At 36.2% G+C, this 19,508-nt stretch overlaps 1 protein-coding gene across 1 annotated transcript in view; it reads right to left on the bottom strand.

The window, feature by feature from the left end:
- Positions 1-19,508, bottom strand: part of EYS (eyes shut homolog) — a 700,331-nt gene that overhangs the window by 105,635 nt on the left and 575,188 nt on the right. Inside the window, exons 39-40 of the mRNA XM_050973021.1 lie at positions 4,804-4,912; positions 1,811-2,031 (exon numbers count right to left, since the gene is read on the bottom strand). Of these exons, the coding sequence (XP_050828978.1) occupies positions 1,811-2,031; positions 4,804-4,912 (330 nt within the window). The remainder of the gene's footprint in view (positions 1-1,810; positions 2,032-4,803; positions 4,913-19,508) is intronic.

Below are 19,508 nucleotides of genomic sequence, written 5' to 3'. Positions count from 1 at the left end.
TCCCTCATCCCTCATGTGTGAATCCCATCAGGTCCCACACATATATGTCCAGTTGATTTAAAAACTCTCTAATTTGATTCTTGTCCACCAAGTGTAAATCTTCCTTTCTTCAGACTGTCTCCTACAGGAGAGGAATAGCATTCCTGGAGCCCAGTTTTGCATAAAGACTAAGGCAAAGAAGGCACTTCAGTCTTTCCTGAATCCTTCGTCACCAGAAATTTTCCCCATTCAGCAGCAACCCTACATTTTCCTAGGTCTTCCTTTTGCTGCTGTTATCCTTGTAGAAGCTTTTGGTCTTGCCCTGCCCATCTCTGCCAGATTAATTTCCAGATGGGCTTTGGCTTTCCAGCTCCATATCTATGGAGCTGGATTTTTTCTCTGTACACTGCCCTGATGACCTTGTCATGTTTCTATCTCTTGTATACTCCTTTTAATGTTTGAGTTTTGCCAGAAGCATCTTATTAATCTGTTCAGGCTTGCTGATAGTTGATTTCCTCCTTATTAGATTGAATAATTCTTAGGTTTGGAGAAGGTGATCCTTGAAAATCAGCTGGCTGTTGTAGAAAATCATGAAAGCTGTGTTACTGCACAGCCACTTATCCCAGGTTTGCACATGCCCAGTCTTTCATGACGCCTCTGGGCAGAAGAGAGGTTTTGTTTTGACCTATTTCAATACAAAAACATTTCTGAAAAGGCCAGCGGCTGGGAAGGAGAAAGTCAGGAAATAAATCCAATCCTCATCAATTATTCAGGACACAAATTCAAATGAAACAGTATTCCATAATGGGAGCTGACTGGACAAGCAGTAGAATGGCAGAGATACAGTAAAAACCAACAGAAAAACCAGATTCACTACTCCAAAGTACACACTCAGTTTCATCAGACTGGTAGGCAAATTGTGTGTTTTCATAGAACTGCCTTGCTTTCATTTGTGCTTTAGTCAAAAAAGACTTAGAGATCAAAGACCTGTTTCATGTTCTTTGTGTGTTCATATCAATCAAGAGGCAGGGAAGTCCCTCAAAAATTTTTTCAAGATCTCCTCAATCTAAGAAACACACAGTGGCCCAGAACACCAAAAGGACTTTAAACTGTTCTGTTCAGCATTTGCCTTGAAGTGAAGTACAATTTTTTAAAAATTTGGCAGCTACTTCACAAATTCTATAATTTCTAAAAATTTTGTTTATGTTTAAATGCTGAGTTCCTTAGATAATGATCAAGTTGCTACAGCTTAAAAAATTACTGTGCTCCTACTGAACCATCATCCTCTGTTCTTTTAACTCATGTCTCTTTCAGACTCCATTTCCTCTTTCAGCATGATGCACCTTAGCTTTCAAAGGTTCTTTGACAATATCTTTTCATACATGCTGAAGGTGAACAAGAAAATCAGTTGTTAGCATTTCCATAGCATGATAATGAACATTTGCACTCAGAAACACACCATGAAGATGTGTGAAGGTACACAACTAAGAAATGGAGTTGTTAGGAAAAAGAATGACCTCTTATGTGCCTTCTGTCCAAACTGTCTATAGAAAGGTTCACATTTAGTCTTGTAGCAGTACTGATCTGGTTGGTTGCAAAGGAATTCTGGCTTCAGCAAAATATATATCCTGTGTGGACAATGTCATTATATTTTATATCACTTTTCATGCAAGCAAATAAGGTGTAATATCTTTCTGGCTGGAATGAAGATGTCACATTTTCTATTTGAAATTATCAGGACAAAAGACTGGTGATTATTTCATTACAGAGAAAATTATAGTAATTTTTCATCAAGAATGAAGGATAAAATGGGTAAAGAAATACCTCTTACCTAGTGCAGGTCCCACCATTGTGGCATGGATGATAATCACATATTGGAACATTGCAGTTCTCAACATTCCTTCCTTCAAGAGCCTCATCTATGATGAACAACTCTTTGTGGTTAACTTGGAAATCCCTAATGCATCCTTTATAGCCATATATCTGCCCAGCACATCGATGGACCTCCTCATGAGCAGGAACCTTTCCAAGGAAGATTGATCCAAAGTTGATCTGCAGAAACAAAACAAGACTTTTCAGAAAAAAAATATGATTTGTGATATTATTATAAATAATTAAAGAATAATAAATACTGATAAGGAAATAATCATTACGTGAAGATGGCAAAAAACTCTGATACTTTCTGAAGTGATTATTTTAAAAAATATATATAAGAGAACATACATCCCTGGAATGCATGTATGTATCCCTGGAATTCTCAGCATTAACCAGTGAACATAGTAAGTTTTTTACATAGATACCCTCATCCTATATGATGAGTTGAACATTCATGGCTGGAGTTTGGTGCAGGAACACAGGAGAAGCTGTAGAGTTGAAGACAATTCCTTTAGGACCTGGGACCTATGGGATCCCAAGATAAGGGGAACACAGAAAAAAAAAAATTTAGTTTTTTTAATGAGTGACAGAAAACAGACTGCTGTACTGAATCCCCTGGGAGAAAAAAAGGGGAATTTTCAAATTTCCAAAAGCCTAGAACATCCTTATAAAGGTGCAAAGAAACAATCACAACTTTTTCACACAGGGTCTGGCCAAATCATATTAGTGCTCTCTATGGTAATTCCTCTGTTGCCTAACCTAGGATTCAAGCCCTTAATCATCACATATAAATGATCTGTGACTCATTTAACACTTTGAATTCCACTCCTCAATCTAATTCCTAAGTTTCTGGAATTTTGACATGGGACTTCGTCATTCCTAAGTTCATTTGTTAAGTGCCTGCCCATTCTTAGGAATTGAAAAAAAACTATACTTGTATCATACAGTGATGCATTTATTTGTACAATACCATTACTCCAGAAAGAGGGTGACACCTAGCCCACTCAAGTCAAGAAGGAGTACATCAATGGAATCAGAAATTATCATAGCATAGCATACGTAAAACATGTGAGGGGGTAACTTTTAGTGAAGAACCACTTCACTATCATATTCAGACACTTGTGAAAAAGTAGAAACAGGAGGAAAATATCCCATCTTTCTATCTGGAATTCACACATCTATATGATTTTTGCTTTGCTGTTTCCAGTATTGCTTTTGTCAGTCCTGGAACAATGTTGTTGACAATTTCAAGTGAAATTTTGTGATACAATAAATGTGAATACAGCCAGATATTCTTCTACTCAGCGTCTTTCATTCTGAAGGGAAAGAGAAAAAAACCTACTTCTTTTAGAGCATGGATAAAATTAAATCAGATTTTTCATAGCAAAGAAATTCAAAGACATTGGCTCTGCACTTGTTGAATTCATTTCAGATCACTTGACTTTATCCTCTTTCAAACAAAGCTATGAAACACAGCAGTGATAGACAAGATTTGTAAGTAGTGTTGGCAAACATTTTCTTCCTGCTTGTGAATCTCTTTTAAGAATTAGGCAAAGCATTGGACTGCATGACAAAGTGTCTGTGATTAAGAGCAGTGTTTTTAACACTCCACTGGCAACACAATCTCCTCTATTATTTTGCTTATTTTACAAAAGCACTAATCTTGGGGGCATATCAAGTGTATCACAGAGCAACTTCAGTAGGCTTTGCTCAGTTTCTAGCACCACTGGATTTTATCATAATGTATTTGATGTTCAGGCTCATGTTACTACACCATAATACACATTCTTTCTATAAAGGTCCCGTTCTGAATTTAACTGAGTTAACCAGAATATATTTTAAGGAGGCACAAAGAAAATTCCTGTAAGTCTTGTTAATAACATCAAAGGTTTAATATAACATTATATCAATAACTTATGTAATACTCATGTTAACTTTCAAATACTAATTTGAAAATAGCCTTCTTCACTTTTAGCCTGAGAGAAGGATTATCTTAGTCAATAATGGGAAGATATTCATTAGACTTCTTAGAGATAAGGAATGTCTTTTTATTCTTTCTTTGATTGTGTACTTTGTAAATAGAGGTTCTGGGAGATTAGGAGCAGGTCTGTACAGTGTAACAGTTACTCATGAGGATTTGACATTCATACTATGAAAGGGAAGAAATTCTGTTACAAACCAGCAGTGCATACTGTGAGATGCACATCAGGATTAGCATCTCTGCAGATAACTGACCTGTCTTCTAGTGAACAAACTTATAAAGCAAGCTGTCAATCACAGATCAAATTCTTGTCTAAAAACATTTAAAAATGTCTCATGCAGAAATAAACTTGTGATGAGAGAATGCATAACAAAGGCAATAAAATGAAGACAAAGAATAACTGAAAAATTCAAGATTTGGGAACCCTGGCCTTGTGTCCATTCAGAATGAGTCTTCTGATACCAGTTTCAAAATGGAGACAGATATTTTTACAATACTATCCAGAAGCCAAGTCCTAGCAAAAATACTGAAACCAAATTAAATCACTGATGATTCATAACTGTCCTCCCCTAGACAGTGTAGCTTGCAACCAAAAAGTAACTAGAATTACTGCTTAGTAATATCTGAATTGTTTCCAATATCTCCCTTGGCCTTAGGTAAATGACACTGCTAATATACTTTCTTTTAACTCTCATAGCATCCATGTCCTTTTTATGAACTTTGTGCAGCAGGAATAGAGGCTTCAGAGTCAAATAAATGAAGAAATTAATGGATATGTTGTCGTTACTGGATGCGAAAAGACCTATTAGAAAGAAAATAAGTTCAGGTAATGATATCTGAAGAGGAATTATATTTCCTCCTTTAGAAGAAGTTAGAATATACCTGTTCTCCTTTGAAAACAACTATAGTGCATATGCTGAAGAAATGTTCAAAGCAAATAGTTATTTTTTGATGTTTGGCAGACTCACCTGAGATGCTTGATGTGAGAAGGAAAGTCGGTGCTGTACAGGGGGGTTTCCATCTGCAGCCACTTCAATCATGCAGTAACCTTCAGGACTGCCCACAGGCAGCATGTAGCTGTAAGGAAACAGAAAATCCCATTGCTGCTTATACTGTTGGTCACGGAGTATTCAAACCTCACACGGCAAAGGTAAGGTGAAAGAGATGTTCATACTTCCATAAAGTATGGAAATCTTTGGACACTACTAATTTCAGTTTCATGGCTATTGAATTACCCAGGAGACAAAAGATGCAAGTTTCATCCACTAACATCCCTCTTCTGTTTGCTTTCTTGCTATTCTTGACTAGTGTTTGAAATATATACAGAGAAAAGAAGAAAAAAAAATCTTTAAATATTTAAGTGGCTATTGATACATTTTAAGTGCTAACTGTGGTTGACACACAGTCTCCCTAGTATAGAGGATTGTTGGACAAGTGACATCGATGTTGAATGATGCTGAATAGCCTGGGTTGAAATTCCTTTTTCCTGACCTACAGAGGGAACAGAAATGGAATAAGAAATGAAAGGCTGCATACCTCTGAGCAGAAAAATTACACTGCGAGGCAGTTATCACTACTTGCAAAGTGTGTTAGTGTAAATTCTGCTATTGAGCCTCAGAGATAAAGAAGAAGGTAAGGTGAGGGGAATTTGTGTAGTAAATACTGCTGAACATTCAATAAAACACTGAGAATTTCAGCCAAGTCACCATAATTAGGATTCTGGGGTATGGCTTCTAAAAAAATGTTACATTTTTATGTAATATCTCACAAAATGCTACACAACCGATTTTAAAAAAGTTTCTGAAAAAAAATTATTTATATGGACGACCAAATTTTCCATTTCCTTTAGCTGAATAAATGGTAAAGGACAATAATAGGAATCTCAGTTTTTTTTTTTTTTTGTGGGATAGATGAATTTTTATGTTATGCCATACACATATGAAAAAGTTAAAATATTTTAAAGCCCATTATTATCTGTGCATTAGAAGCATTACTAATCATAGAAATTACTTCAGCATTGATAAGGACAAATTTACTCATGGAGAAAACACATCAAGATGTACCACAGTCTCAAATGGTACCTTTTTATATATCACCACCTGGCTGGTTGTATGCAGCTGCCATGGCATGATTTATTCCAGGTTATGCCTTGAGTTTTGTGTCTCTGCTTCTGTTTCTAAAGTCTTACTATTTCATCTTTCTCTCTGTAGATTCATTGTGAAATTTAGAGTCTCAGTTTTCACCTCTGAAGTTGCTGGGAACATTGTATTGACATAAATGGATATAGTACTGTATAGTATAGGCCCCAATGAATATTTAGAAAATCACTAAATCACTGCAGTGATTTCTGAGTGGGTAGCACAAAACCAGTGCATTTACTGACTCACCTTATAGCCAGAACATCCACATCAGCAGCTGATGCTTACATATTAATAAATCCCACCTTTCCAATGGTTGTATCACTGCTAGTTCACAGCTGAATCAGTCAATACTAATTCATTGACTTTTCACTGAACTCTGATGCATGGGGTTGAAATGTGCTAAATTATTTCTACCTTTTAAGTATGCAACACATTTCTTATTCTTGAATCTTTCTTTAAAAGTCTGAGATACTTGAATGGCATTTTCTATTGTCACCTTCTGAAATGTGATCTAGACCCCTAGACTACTCAAATGAGTTTGAAAAATATTAATTTTTTATTTATAATTTTAGGTTAAAAAGAGTTGTGTTGTTCAAGTATTTTGAATTGCATTCCTTCTTGAAAAGTCTAAAGTTAGCATAATATTTTGATTTTTAATATAGGGAGATAGAAACAGTTCCTGCAGTTTTGAAGACCACCTGATTTGCACAATTTCATTATAAATATTGAATTCAGTAAAGTGAAGTTTCTCCTTAATAAACAATGGATATATTGACAGATGATTGGTGATTTCCTTTTTAGGTACTTGAAATAAGGACAATTTTGGAGAAAATGTTCCCACTGTTGTGTTTTCCAACCAATTTTTGAAATAGAAAATATTCTTTGAATTTGATTTATTATTCCTACTCATATTTCACTTGCTGGGAATAGTCTCAGTAAGCCAGGGTGTATAAAGATAATTTTCTCAGATAATAGAAAATCATGTCATTTAAGATTCTCTCTTGGGAGAAACAAACTCTTAGCCTTTCCTTGATGTTTTCTACTCTGAGTGGATACTGTAGTAGAGACCTAACACACTCATAGCAAAGCCTACCCTCTGCCCCTGCCTTGCCCCTGCTTTGCAGAAAGATTTCTGAAGTCTGCATGTTTCTTTTTCTAAATAACCTCTTATACCATGTGTTACAATGGTCCAGCCCAAAAAGACCAAAAGTTTAAGTGAAGTGCCAAAATTAACTAATAGGAAATGCTCATCTAATGAAAAATAAAAGAACATTGAGGTCTGTGTCAGTGTGACCATCTTCAAGCAATTAGCCATCCATTCTGCATTGTAAACTTCCATGGGAAATGCCTGGTGTACACACATTCTCACTGCTTTCTACACAGAATTTACATTGTTTTGGTCCTTTACTGTAGGAAAAAGGTGGAAGATTAAACATAGGTGCAACTGAAATAAGCCTTAAAGACTGTTTAATACTGACAAGTTCTTTACTTTAGGAATCTTTATTTAGACAAGCCCAAGTATCATAAATTCATTTAGATAATAACACAGTCATCCCTACTCAGGCATACCTGGTAATCCATTCTATCTTTAAATAAATACGTGAAAAATAAAGGAAAATCCACATAAAACCTTTCAGTATCCATAAACAGCAGCTCAATTTACAGTGATTTTGATCATTAGATTGTAAGTTCACAAAGGACATAGAGGAGTTTTGCTTTTTTTCTAATATGCAGCAATGAAATCTCCAAGAGCAGAACAGATTTGTTTGATGTATGCCAATAGATTTGTGACTGAGTCATGAGAATAAAACCACAGGCTACAAGCAGAAACCTACTGCCCTGTATTCTGGAGTGCATGTTAGGAATGCACTCCATGCATGCTACCACTGTTTTCTTCAGCATTGCTTCTTTTTCTGTAAAGATTTCCAATGAATTAATACTTGGAATTTTTCTCTGTCTTGTCACAGGATGGAAAACCTGTCATTTGAAAAGTGAAAAAAATGGATATTTTTCATGCTTATGTTACCACAAAATTAGGACTGTTTGAATTTGCTAGATTACTTAAATATGCCTACAATAGCTTTTAGAAAGAGACAGAGCATGGAAAATTACAGTCCAAAAGACTGATTTCTTAGAATATTATAAACACATGAAAAAATGGCAATTAAACCACAAATGCTGTCTCAGTCTTTATTATAGCATTTCAATACAGACAGTGCTACAACATGAAAACATGCAAAACATAATAATATTAGTTTTTAAAAACAATGATGAAAAAAAGAAGGGGCTTGAAATATTCTGTCACAGAAATTACCTGAGCTAAAATACCATCAATGTTGCTCTATAACCTGGTTATAGTTTTCTTATAGCTATGTTTAAATCTGTCTTAATCTTGCAATTGAATAAATGCAGCTGTATTATTTCACACACCTCACAGAAGATTGAAATCCATTAGAAAAGAGAAAATGAAACTGATGATTTATTCTCTTGACATTTTTTCTTTATTTTTCTAATTAACCTCATATCATGAGATACTGACCCCACATTAAGAACACCTGAGATGAAAGTGGCTAATCACTGACATCTTTAAATTTTGAAGTATTTTTAGTTCAGTGGTGCTTTTTCACTCCTTTAGATGCTGAAGGCATTTCAGTCCATCTGCCTTGCATCTCAGTGGCATATTCTGGCTGCACTTAAAGCCAGCATATTTTTCCCTCCAGAGACAGTGACAGGAGAGAATGCAACACGATTCCTATTGCAGTATAATTTTGTCAGGCAGCAGAATTGTGATTCCTTCCTATCACACTCATAATGATATAAAAAGGAATCACAGGAAAGTAAAGAATTGGGGATGTGAGGAATAGTTATAGGAAATGTATATATGTGGCGGACATATGGCAAGGTTATGCACAGTAATCTTAACAGGTCTGGGGCCATGTGAAGCCCAGCCTGTTCCTGGAGATGCTGAGATACAGGCCTGATGAATTCAAATATTTATTTTTACAAATTTGAAATGAGAATATGTTCAGCCTTCTTGTTTGCTCTAGGCTTAGAAAATCCTGGTTTTTTTCGTAGTTGTTGTGGATTTTATATAAGGTTAAGAACAAGAATTACAAAGGATTTACTATTTTTTCTACAAAAGACTCATGACCCTCAACAAGTGCAAAATAGTAGCTATAAACTGTGTCATTAATAGTTGCATGTTGATTAATTATGTGCATGAACACTGGATTTCTAACAAAGTGCAACATGTACCTCACACACTCATGAGATAAATGTTGTTAGGTATTGGATTACTCTAGGTCTGGAACTGGTAGTCAAATAAATCCTCTTAAGCTACCTAAGATTGGGGCACCTCTAAATCTGGTATGATCTTGCTCAAGTAAATGTTTTAATTTAAATTATCATAGATTTCTCCAGTTGGAAATAAAATCATGCTTCTTTCCTTTCTGGCTAGTCACCAGGTGGCACTAAAGGAGCACAGTAGAAAGCAGGATTACCAAAACCCTACTAATGTCTCCTAATAATTGGAAGGACTGACTTAAGCTCTAATTGATAGCATGATTGCTTCAGCTTCCAGTTATATCAAGGGAAACATAGTAAAGTGTCTTAAACTGATTACATATTTGACAATACGGATGAGAACAGGTCCAGAGACTGGAACTTCTGGAAGAATTTAACTGCTTTTATGCATTATAACTACACAATGTATTAATGTAAACATGGGGCATTCATGGTTATGTAAGCATGCATTCATATATGCACATAAGCATTCAATGGTGCAATGGTTATGTAAACATATTTAAGAAAGTTTAGTTTATAGCAATTATATTTTCTATATAATGCTGAAGGTGCAGCCATATTTTTAACAGATTAAGGAGAAGTATACCAAAATTAAAGTGTCATATCAGAAGGTATAAATAACCCCAGGCATTTTAAAGAGAACCTTTGTTTTTCTTCAAGCTAAATAATCATGATAAAACTGTTTCTGAACAGACACCTCACACTGCTAGCAGAGCAGGGTTTCTGGTCTTCTGAAAAATTATTAGAAACTAGCTACACCACTGTCCATTTTACAATGTCACAACTGGAGGACTACAATTAGAACTACTTGCTGTTTTTCTCCCTGCAATCTGAAAAATGCTAGCCCAGCTTAACAGTTCAACATAGGAAAAAAATCCCCACAAAAATCCCTTTACTAGAAAAGTATTGATATTAAAGACATAAAATAAAAGGGTCCTGCAAAACACTGAAACAGCAGCTTCTTTTACACCCTTGATTTACCAGAGCAGTTGTCAAGGGAACAACTAACCAACTGTCAAGTATTACAGGTGATTTTTCAAGAATGGTGATTTTACTTTTGACTGAGCATATCCAATTCACAAGCGTGAAAATATGTATTGTGCCTTGCAGTTTCAATAATCTCTTCATACTTTTATAAAATCCTTGCACTTATTACCTTTTATCCCCTTAAAATATATTTCTAAAAATTTCATTGCTTAAAAAACCATACCTTCACTTCCCAAAAATTAACTTTAGCATACTTCTTTCATGGAAATGTTGTCATGTCTCTTTATCATCTTCTATTTCAGTAAGGTCAAATTTGGTATTTCTTACCAACTTCAATTGCAACCCTCAGAAGTGACAATTATAAAAATGAATGCTGCGTTTTATGTCTGACATTTTATTTGAAATCACTGAAACATATTTCATAACCTCCAGCAATTCAGCATCAATTCTCTGGTTTTCTAGCTGCTGCAAAGTGACCAGATAGTAAAAGTGTTCAGAGAGGGAAAGAGAAAAGGAGACCAAGGAGAGGAATTAATGAAAACAAGGTAGATGGAAAACCCCAAATTACTTTGACTCTTGAAGTGTCTCACAGGAGTCCCTTGATGGTCATTTCTTTAGGAAAAATAAAAGAAATCACACACAAAAAGAGGTGGGTGAACTCTGGGAATGTATTAGGGAATGATAAACTTCCAGCTGACCCTGGACTTGTTTGAAATTTGCTGCAGCATCTGTATGAACATAAATCTCTGGGCCCCCATGGGTCTCATCCCAGAGTACTGAAAGATTTAGCCAGTGTCATCCCAGTACCTCTCTTCATTATTTGTCAATGATCTTGGGAGTCTGGAGAAGCCCCAGTTGACTGGAAGCTGGCAAATATTGTTCCAGTTTTCAAGAAGGGAAAGAAGGAAGATGCTGTAAATTACAGGCCTGTAAGTCTCACTTCAGTGACTGATGGAATTATGGAGGATCTTATTCTGGGAATTATTGTTAAACATCTGAAAGACAGCACCCTCACCGGCCACAGATAGCATGGGTTCATGAGGAGAAGGCTTTGCTTATTAACCAACTTAATCTCCTTTTAGCACTAGGTCAGCCACCAAGAAAAGAGAGTAGATGTGGTGCATTTAGATTACAGCAAAGTTTTCAGTACTATTTCCTAGAGTATCCTTCTGGATAAAATGTACAGAGCACAGAGAAATCCATAACACATTGACTGAGCAGTTGGCTCAGAGAGGTATTAAATGTGTTTGCATCAGGCTGGCAGCCAGCTGCCAGTGGGCTCCTCAGGGCTCAGTTTTAGGGCCAGTGTTCTTCAACGTTTTTAGAAAAGATTTGGACACAGAAATTAAACACACATAAAAGTGATTGTGCTGATGACACTAAACTCGGAGGAGCTGTGGACTCCTTCAGGGACACAGAAGCTTTACAGAGAGATCTGCATAGACCAGAGAGCTAGGCAAGCACCAACCCTATGAAATTTAAAAAGAGTAAGTGCCAGAGTCTTCACCTGGAATTGTGGCTGTATGTAAAGACTGGGGGATGAGAGGCTGGAGAACCACTCTGTGTGAGAGAAATCTGAGGGTTTGAGTTCATGGCAAGCCAAATACGAGCCACCAGTGTACTCTGGCAGCCAAAGGGGACAACATGGGGTGCATTAGGCACAGCATTGTGAGCCAGCTGAGGGAAGTGTTTGTCACACTCTACACTGTAGTGGAGCAGACACATCTCAAGTGCTGCATGCAGTTTTGAGGGGTCTCAGTGAAAGAAGGATGTAAAGTGTTACAGTGTGCCCAAAGGACACTGACCCAGATGGTGAATGGCCTCAATGGCAAGACTTTAAAGGGGTGTCTGAGGTTACTTGGTTTGTTCATCTCAGAGAAAAAAAGCTGAGGAGCGACCTCATTCTCAAGGGAAGCAGCATAAGGGGACATCCTGCTCTCTCTCTCTGGTGACCAGCAATAGGACACAAGAAAATGGAATGAGCTGAGCTGCATCAAGGGAAGTTCAGATAGAACATTCAGAAAAGTTACATCACTGAGAGGGTGGTCAGTCACTGGAACAGGTTCCCCAGGAGAGTGGTCATGGCATCAAAGTGTCAGAGTTTAGGGAGCATCTGGAGGATGCTCTTAAGTGTGTAGTTTAATTTTAAGTATTTTTGTAAGGAGCAAGGAGCTGGAATCAATAATCCTTAGGGGTCTTTTCCAATCTGAGAAAGTCAAAAAATATCTTTTTATCATAGAATCACAGAATCATAGATTCATAGATTCATAGATTGAATTGGGTTGGAAGTGACCTTACAGATCATCTAATCCAACCTCACTGCCATGGCCCTTTCAGTAGACCAGGTTGCTCAAAACCCCATTCAACCTGGTCTTGAACACTTCTACAGATGGGACATCCATTAATTGCCTGGGCCCCCTCTTCCTGTGCCTCTCCACAACCACAGTGAAAAATTTTTTCCTTATATCTAATCTACACCTGCCCTCTTTCAGATTGAAGCCATTCCCCCTTGTCCTGTCACTCACTACATGGGTCTCTTTCTCTTTTTGCTATGGGGCTACTAGAAGAATTGAAGAAAACAAGGAAAACAAATACCCTTTACCTTCCCAAATACTACTTACTTTGCACAGAAGATGCAATTTTTTTGCTTAATGTTGGTTTACAGTTTTTTTCCTACATTATACAGAATCTACATAAAAAAACCTCAAGATCAATGTTTTTGTATAAGCATATCAGTAGCTGAAAATGGTAATACCTACATTAGGTGAAACAGATACTGTTTATGTTACGTTCTACTTAGCTTGGTTTATGCTTCATTTACTCCAGCTCTGCTAGTCCAACAGTCAAGTTTATGATCCTTTAGAAGACTGGCTAATGGAACTCTTTCTAATGCATATATTGCCAAGCATACTACAGGCAGCATACACCCAAGGATCATTTATTTCAATGGAATGCTTTTCTTCAACATATATATTTTATGAATCATGACTTTAAAGATATGTGTTCCCAGAAAGGATCTTTCAAGGAAAGTATAAATTCTGCTTTTAATCATATCTTTGAAATTCCATTGACTTCAGGGGGACTTCACTGGTGTAAACACAGTACATCACTGTGCTGTGAGAACCAGCTGATAGACTGTGACACCTCCACTTCACACGTGCAAGAATGGGAATAGCATAAAGATACTGGAATAATTAGTGCTAACATTTAGGCAGACTTTTGAAGTTACAACAAAATTGAACTTTTATTATAATCATTACCATAGTCATTATCGCTGTTCATGATCATGACAATATTGGAAGAACAGATTGTTACAAAATTGATCCTGGCAGAATGCACCAAGTCCTACAAAAGCCTTGTGTTCTAATCTGAGTTTCAGGACAGCAGGTTTGTAGAAGAATACATAAAATATACTGTATTGTATTTATGTCTGTTGGTCTATAATCATGCTTCATAGCACATATTGTAGGCCTTTTTGTCTATTAGATGAATTCATTGAGATTTCACTGCTGATAAATACCCTGTGTTTCTAAACCCAGTAATCCACCTTCAAGACTGAATACAGTTGCTTTCTCCTGCTTTTGCCTGCATTGCCTCAGGCTCATGTACCAACAGGGTATTTGTTGCACCTGAACAAGGCTTAACTTTTGTTATGGCTACCTTTACCTTCTCTTTGAGTCTACATTATAACAAAGAGAAAGACTTCTACTCTTCTATTCTTTGGTGCTACAGAGATGAACACTCCTTAAGGAAGGTGCTTGTGGTCTTTTGCACAGCTCATTCTTACCCTGTAATCTCACTTCTCTAATTCACTGATTTTTATTATAGATATAATTGCATTCAAGCAATTTTATTAAAAAAATATGTAAAGTCACAAAAGAAAGTTGGCCTTCCTCTTTCAGTAAAAAGCCTCCAGCTAAAGCTTATGCAACAGCTAGTACAAAATATGTAAAACATGAAAATTCAACTATAATCTTCACTGAAAGAATATGCTGGTGTGAAAATAGAAAAACCCTTTTTATGAAGAGTCATTAGATAACAAGTTTTTGAAAATTCTTCCCTCAAATGGAGATGAAATAATTTTGGCAAACAAAATGGCTATGCTGACCTATTACCTCAAAAGTAATATGCCTTTGTCTCTGAGAAATGGGAAAAATTGTCTAGGGGTAACAGGTGATACTAGGGAATTAATTTTGAAAAAGCCAAAATAGTCTCCAAGTGCAATGATGCAACATGACACTGACGAAGACTGGAAGAAGTTGGAAGACTGCTGCTAAATAATAAATAAAATTTGATTGCATGGAACATACGAATGCTAATTAAGAGTACACTGAAAAAGTACCAACTCAGAGGTCTTTTAGTCTCAAGTGAAATGTGACCACTATCAAGCATTTCCTCCTCTTTGAGTACATCATTTGTAGGTAGAGTGATTTTGAACACACTGAAAAGGATTGTGTGTTTGGATCATGTTTCTGTTTAAGAAAACATTAATATCTGTAGAAGCAGAATATAATTTCATAAAAGAAATATTCAGTATTACCTCCCAGTGAGCAAATAAACCCTGTTGTAAGCCTGGAAAGATGTGAAAAGAGGTCTTGGTAAAACTTTAAATTTCAAAACCTGTCTGCATTGTTGCTTTGGTATCACATCTTAAAACTATTTTTATGCCATTTGTCTACCTACCAGGTAACTGAGTCTCATGGATATGAATAGACTGTGAAAATAAAGAGAAACAAAATAACAGTTTATGTACATTTAGAAGCAGTGGTCTCATGTGAAGTGGCTATGAGGTACAAAATTTGAAGAAAGTACACATATACAAATGTTTCTGACAACAACCAATGTTTAAAAATTTTTCCTATGTGTACACAACTTATATACGCATAATTTCTGCTTTTGAGAATGGTTAAACCAGAACAAAGAGAAGAATAAATGAAAATAACATATCCAAACCACTGTATTTTGAGGGGGGTAAGTTCCCCTCAAGACATCAAGAAAAAAAATGTAAAATCATACAAATGGTGAGGGTTCAGTTATCCTAACACCTCACTAAGAAAATGACACAAAAAAGCATTGAAAAAGTGCTTGAAGAGAAACATAAATGGCAGTCTCTAAATTATGTCTCCCCTTCCCCAAGGAGGACTATCACTCCCAGAGCAAAGGGACTCTTCTGGAGCTAGCAACAGCTTGGTAGTGCACTGGAGCATAGGAATTAATTCTTATGATTAACCATCTTCAGATAGAGTCTTCCATCTATTGTCTTACATAAGTCTGATCCTATGAATGAAAATTAGGAAGCCGCTTGACATGTGAATAAAGCTCTATCAATGCAGTGCTGTACAGATAATTGCAATACTACAATGATCTATTGAGGAGCTTTTCTTACCTATTACAGACAGAAGAAATACAATGATCAGTAACATATATTACTTCTACCAGTGCTAATTAATTTTCTTTTGCAGACTCTGATGGTCTAAAATTAACTGTTACCTCCCCTTTACGTGGGAAAACTAAGAAAAAAATAGGTTAAGCAACGTGGTTAATGAGAAAGTGATTCTTCAATTTGAGCACCAAGAGAAGGAACAATTTATATACTAGTACAGGAAATCCTGGGTAGACTGGAGAATAAAGACCTTGCATTACCAACTAATGCAAATCCTGAGGTAGTGGCTGATATTAATGCTCAGGACCAAGAGACATCCAGCTCTACTTCAGTTTTACACATATAAGTATCAATTGAAAAAAAATTGTATTTTGCTTTCAGACTCTTTATGGCTCATGCCTTCTATTCCCTGGTAACCTTAAGCCTTTGGACCTTGGAGCCACTGTCACATTCCTCTAATTATGACTTAGGTAAACTTTATGTGCCAGCTTATCACAGTGATATTCAAACAGCCTGTTCTTGGTCCCTTCTGGTGACATTCTCAGAAGCAATCCAGCAGGAAAAAAGAAATAGGCAGACAATCTCTCTTATAAGCCACAACTGCTGAAACAACTGTATCCTTTGCTCAGCTCTCCTATAATGGTCTATGAATGCCTAATTCAGGTGAACCACATTAAGATCAACTGTAGAGATGGCAAGAGAAAGTGAGTCAGGTCATACATAGCTAAAGGTGATTTCTTAAAACAGCACATTTAGTTCTCCACTGTGTTGTTTAAGAATAGAAGGTACAAACATATTATTGCCAAATAAAAGTTTTCTATTTATGACAAGAATTATCACTAACATATCTTTTGTGTTAAGCATTACTTATGCTGTCACAAGCAAAGGTCCATGGAAACTGCAGAGAAGGTTAATGCACCATTTGTAACCCAGATAAAACTGGAAATGAATAACTAATATTTTATATTAATCCAGAACACCATTTAAGAGAGTTACCTCTTCTCCTCCAATCTTCACCAACCTTGTGTCTCTCCCTTTGACACCATCAGTAAGAAAGAAAGTAAGGCTTTGCTATCATAATCCCTTCGGGCCCTCTTCAGTACAGGTAAGAATAACTAATTTTTGGAGAAATGAGAGGCATCATTGCCAAAAGTGCTGGTCATGTTACAAATCTACTTTCACAAAGCATGAACAACTGACCTGAAGTCAATAATACAAGGCAGCAATATTAAATAACACTCCCACTTGCCAGACTTAAGACTTATTGATTTGTGAAGCTTAATGGCCACACAATGTAACCAGTTCATTACATTAAAAAAAAAAAAAATGGTTTTTGACAGATACCTATTGCTTTGAACACACAAAAGAACAGAACAGCGCAGGCTTCTGATTTCAGAATACATTCATAAATACAGAATTGCACAGAACTTGAAGCTTACTGTTGTCATCTAAACTGATTAAAGTGTTGTACTCATCTTTATCTGGACCAGACTCATTAAGTGTTTTATTGCAGTCTGCTTTTGATAACACATATGCTGTATTTTCCCCCATTAGAAAAAAAGTATGAGCTTTAGAACTGCTCTGTCAAATAAATTAAGATTCTCATAATAATTCCATGTGCATTTTGTACTTGAACCTATCTAAATCAAAGCATCCAACACGAACAGCCAGGAACATTTTGCTAAGCTATAACCAACTATTTTTAAAGAAAAAAGAGGCTGCTTTATGGTGGCATGTTTATACACATTTTACCTGCAATCTTAAACATACATGAATGTACAGAATGCTTTTTGTCTATTAGAATATCAAAAGGCATAATAAAGGCATAATATAGTTTATAATGTCATTTGGATGTGCTTCAGCAGAACCTACCTAAATAACCAGATGTATATTTCCTAGCATGTACATTTCCTAGATGTATATTTCCTAGTTTTAGGAATGTCTCTCCTACTTTTTTGTTCACTTTGTTTAGTGATATATTTGAGCTGAAATGTATTATTTGGAAAATAAATGCTGCACAAGATTGGTGAATATAAACTGCAAAAAAGAAAAGCAAGGTAAATATAATACATTTAGTTTGTAGATGTAAATGTGTATTCACAGACCATCTTCTAGGAAGTATTTTGGTTTTTTTTTAAACAAGATAGATTACTTTCATCAGATTGTAGAAACAAAAAGTATGAGGCATTCATGGAAAAAAGCAATCTTCTATGATGTGAAATGGGCCCCATTTCTTCATGGATAGTCAAAATCTTACATATGCCTTTCAACAACATTAAATTTTATGAATGTAAGTCATTAAGGAAATTGTGGAAGTGTAAACAAAAACACCACAATGCCTCTTGCCATGTATGTAAAATCTGGTTTTGCTAACAGATAAGGTTCTCTATTTCTTGATTTTGATATCCAATTTTCCACTTATATATTATAAATGCAGCTACACACACATTGCATTTGGAAATGTTAGAGATTATTTCACTACAAAACTACCCTGTGATTAACTGTTTCATTTCAGAGAGATGCCTGGCTGTATTAACCATGTAGATACTTTAGGTCAAGATTCAAGCACTGAAAAATGCATCAATTTATCAGAATTACCATTTCTAACTGACAAAAATTAACTTTAGAATAAGCTGTCTCTAATTAGTAACAAATTAAATCATGCACAATTGGGGTTTGCCAGTTACCGGGTATAGTCTCTTCTTTATAGTGTTAGCCCTAATGAAAAGCATTTTAAATCAGTATTTGCAGAGTGGGAATCCCTGCAGACTGGGAGAGTCAGTGTTTATTATCCTGAAAGGTAGGGAACTCTACAGTGTGTGATCCAGGCCTGTCTCATACACTCTCCTGCTCCCTACCAGCTTACACTTAATGTTGCAGCTCACCACCTGAGAGGGTTTGGCAGACTCTGCAATCAACAGTAAAAATAAACAAACTGCTGAAGTGGCCTGAATGAGCCTGGACAGACAATTTTTAGGTACTCTAACACCTAAGCGTCCTAACAGAGTGTTAAGAGCAGATTCTCTCCTATGATGGCCACCATGAAGCCAAAGTTAAACCCTGATTTTCACACTTCACATGGAATCTCTGAATGGGCCGGGTTAGAAGGGGCCACTGGAGGTCGTCTGTTCCAACCTCCCTGCTGCAGCAGAGTCCCCCACAGGACTTTTCTTGTGTTTGCATCTGGATAGCTTTTGAGTATCTCCATAAAAAGAGGTAATGCCCATAGTCTCCCTGGGCACTCTGTTCCAGTGCTCAGCAATCCAATCCTCACAGCAAAGAACTCTTCCCCTTGTCAGGTGGAACTTCCCATGTTCCAGGTGCTGACTGCTGCCTCTTGGCTGTCTTCTGTATGTTCGTATTTATGATTATAGCTGGACCCTTCACAGCATTCCCTTACCAAAGGGTATTTTATAGGGTTTGTTTGGGTGTTTGTTTCTTTACTGCAATAGGTAAAAGAGTATTGGACTCTAGAAAAATGGATGACAATAGGATCACATCATAGGTGTCTTTTGGTTCAGCGGATTCAATACTGAACAGTAGCTGAGTTCCATCAAATAGATTGTAAAACAAGAAGTCTTGCTTTAGAATGAAATAAAGACAGTTGTCTTTCATTTCAAGTCACTCTTTAAATCTTCAAATGCCAAAATACCAAGAACAAACCAAGCTTATTAAAAAATTATGAAACTAAATATATTAACATATCCCAGCCTATAGATCAGATACTTGCAAGGTTTGGAGAACAAACTTGTCCTTCAAATTTAAATAGAAAAGGAAAAAGGGAATAATTTAAGAAAATTGTGTATAGCAAAACCATTTCTAGTGTGTTCAGAAGAGCATTCATGGGCAATACTTCAGA

The sequence above is a fragment of the Serinus canaria genome, chromosome 3 (genome assembly GCF_022539315.1).
Source record: "Serinus canaria isolate serCan28SL12 chromosome 3, serCan2020, whole genome shotgun sequence".
In the NCBI taxonomy this organism is placed as follows: Eukaryota; Metazoa; Chordata; class Aves; order Passeriformes; family Fringillidae; genus Serinus; species Serinus canaria.
The sequence above is the reverse complement of the archived record's forward strand: the minus strand, read 5'-3'. Positions and strand labels throughout refer to the sequence as shown.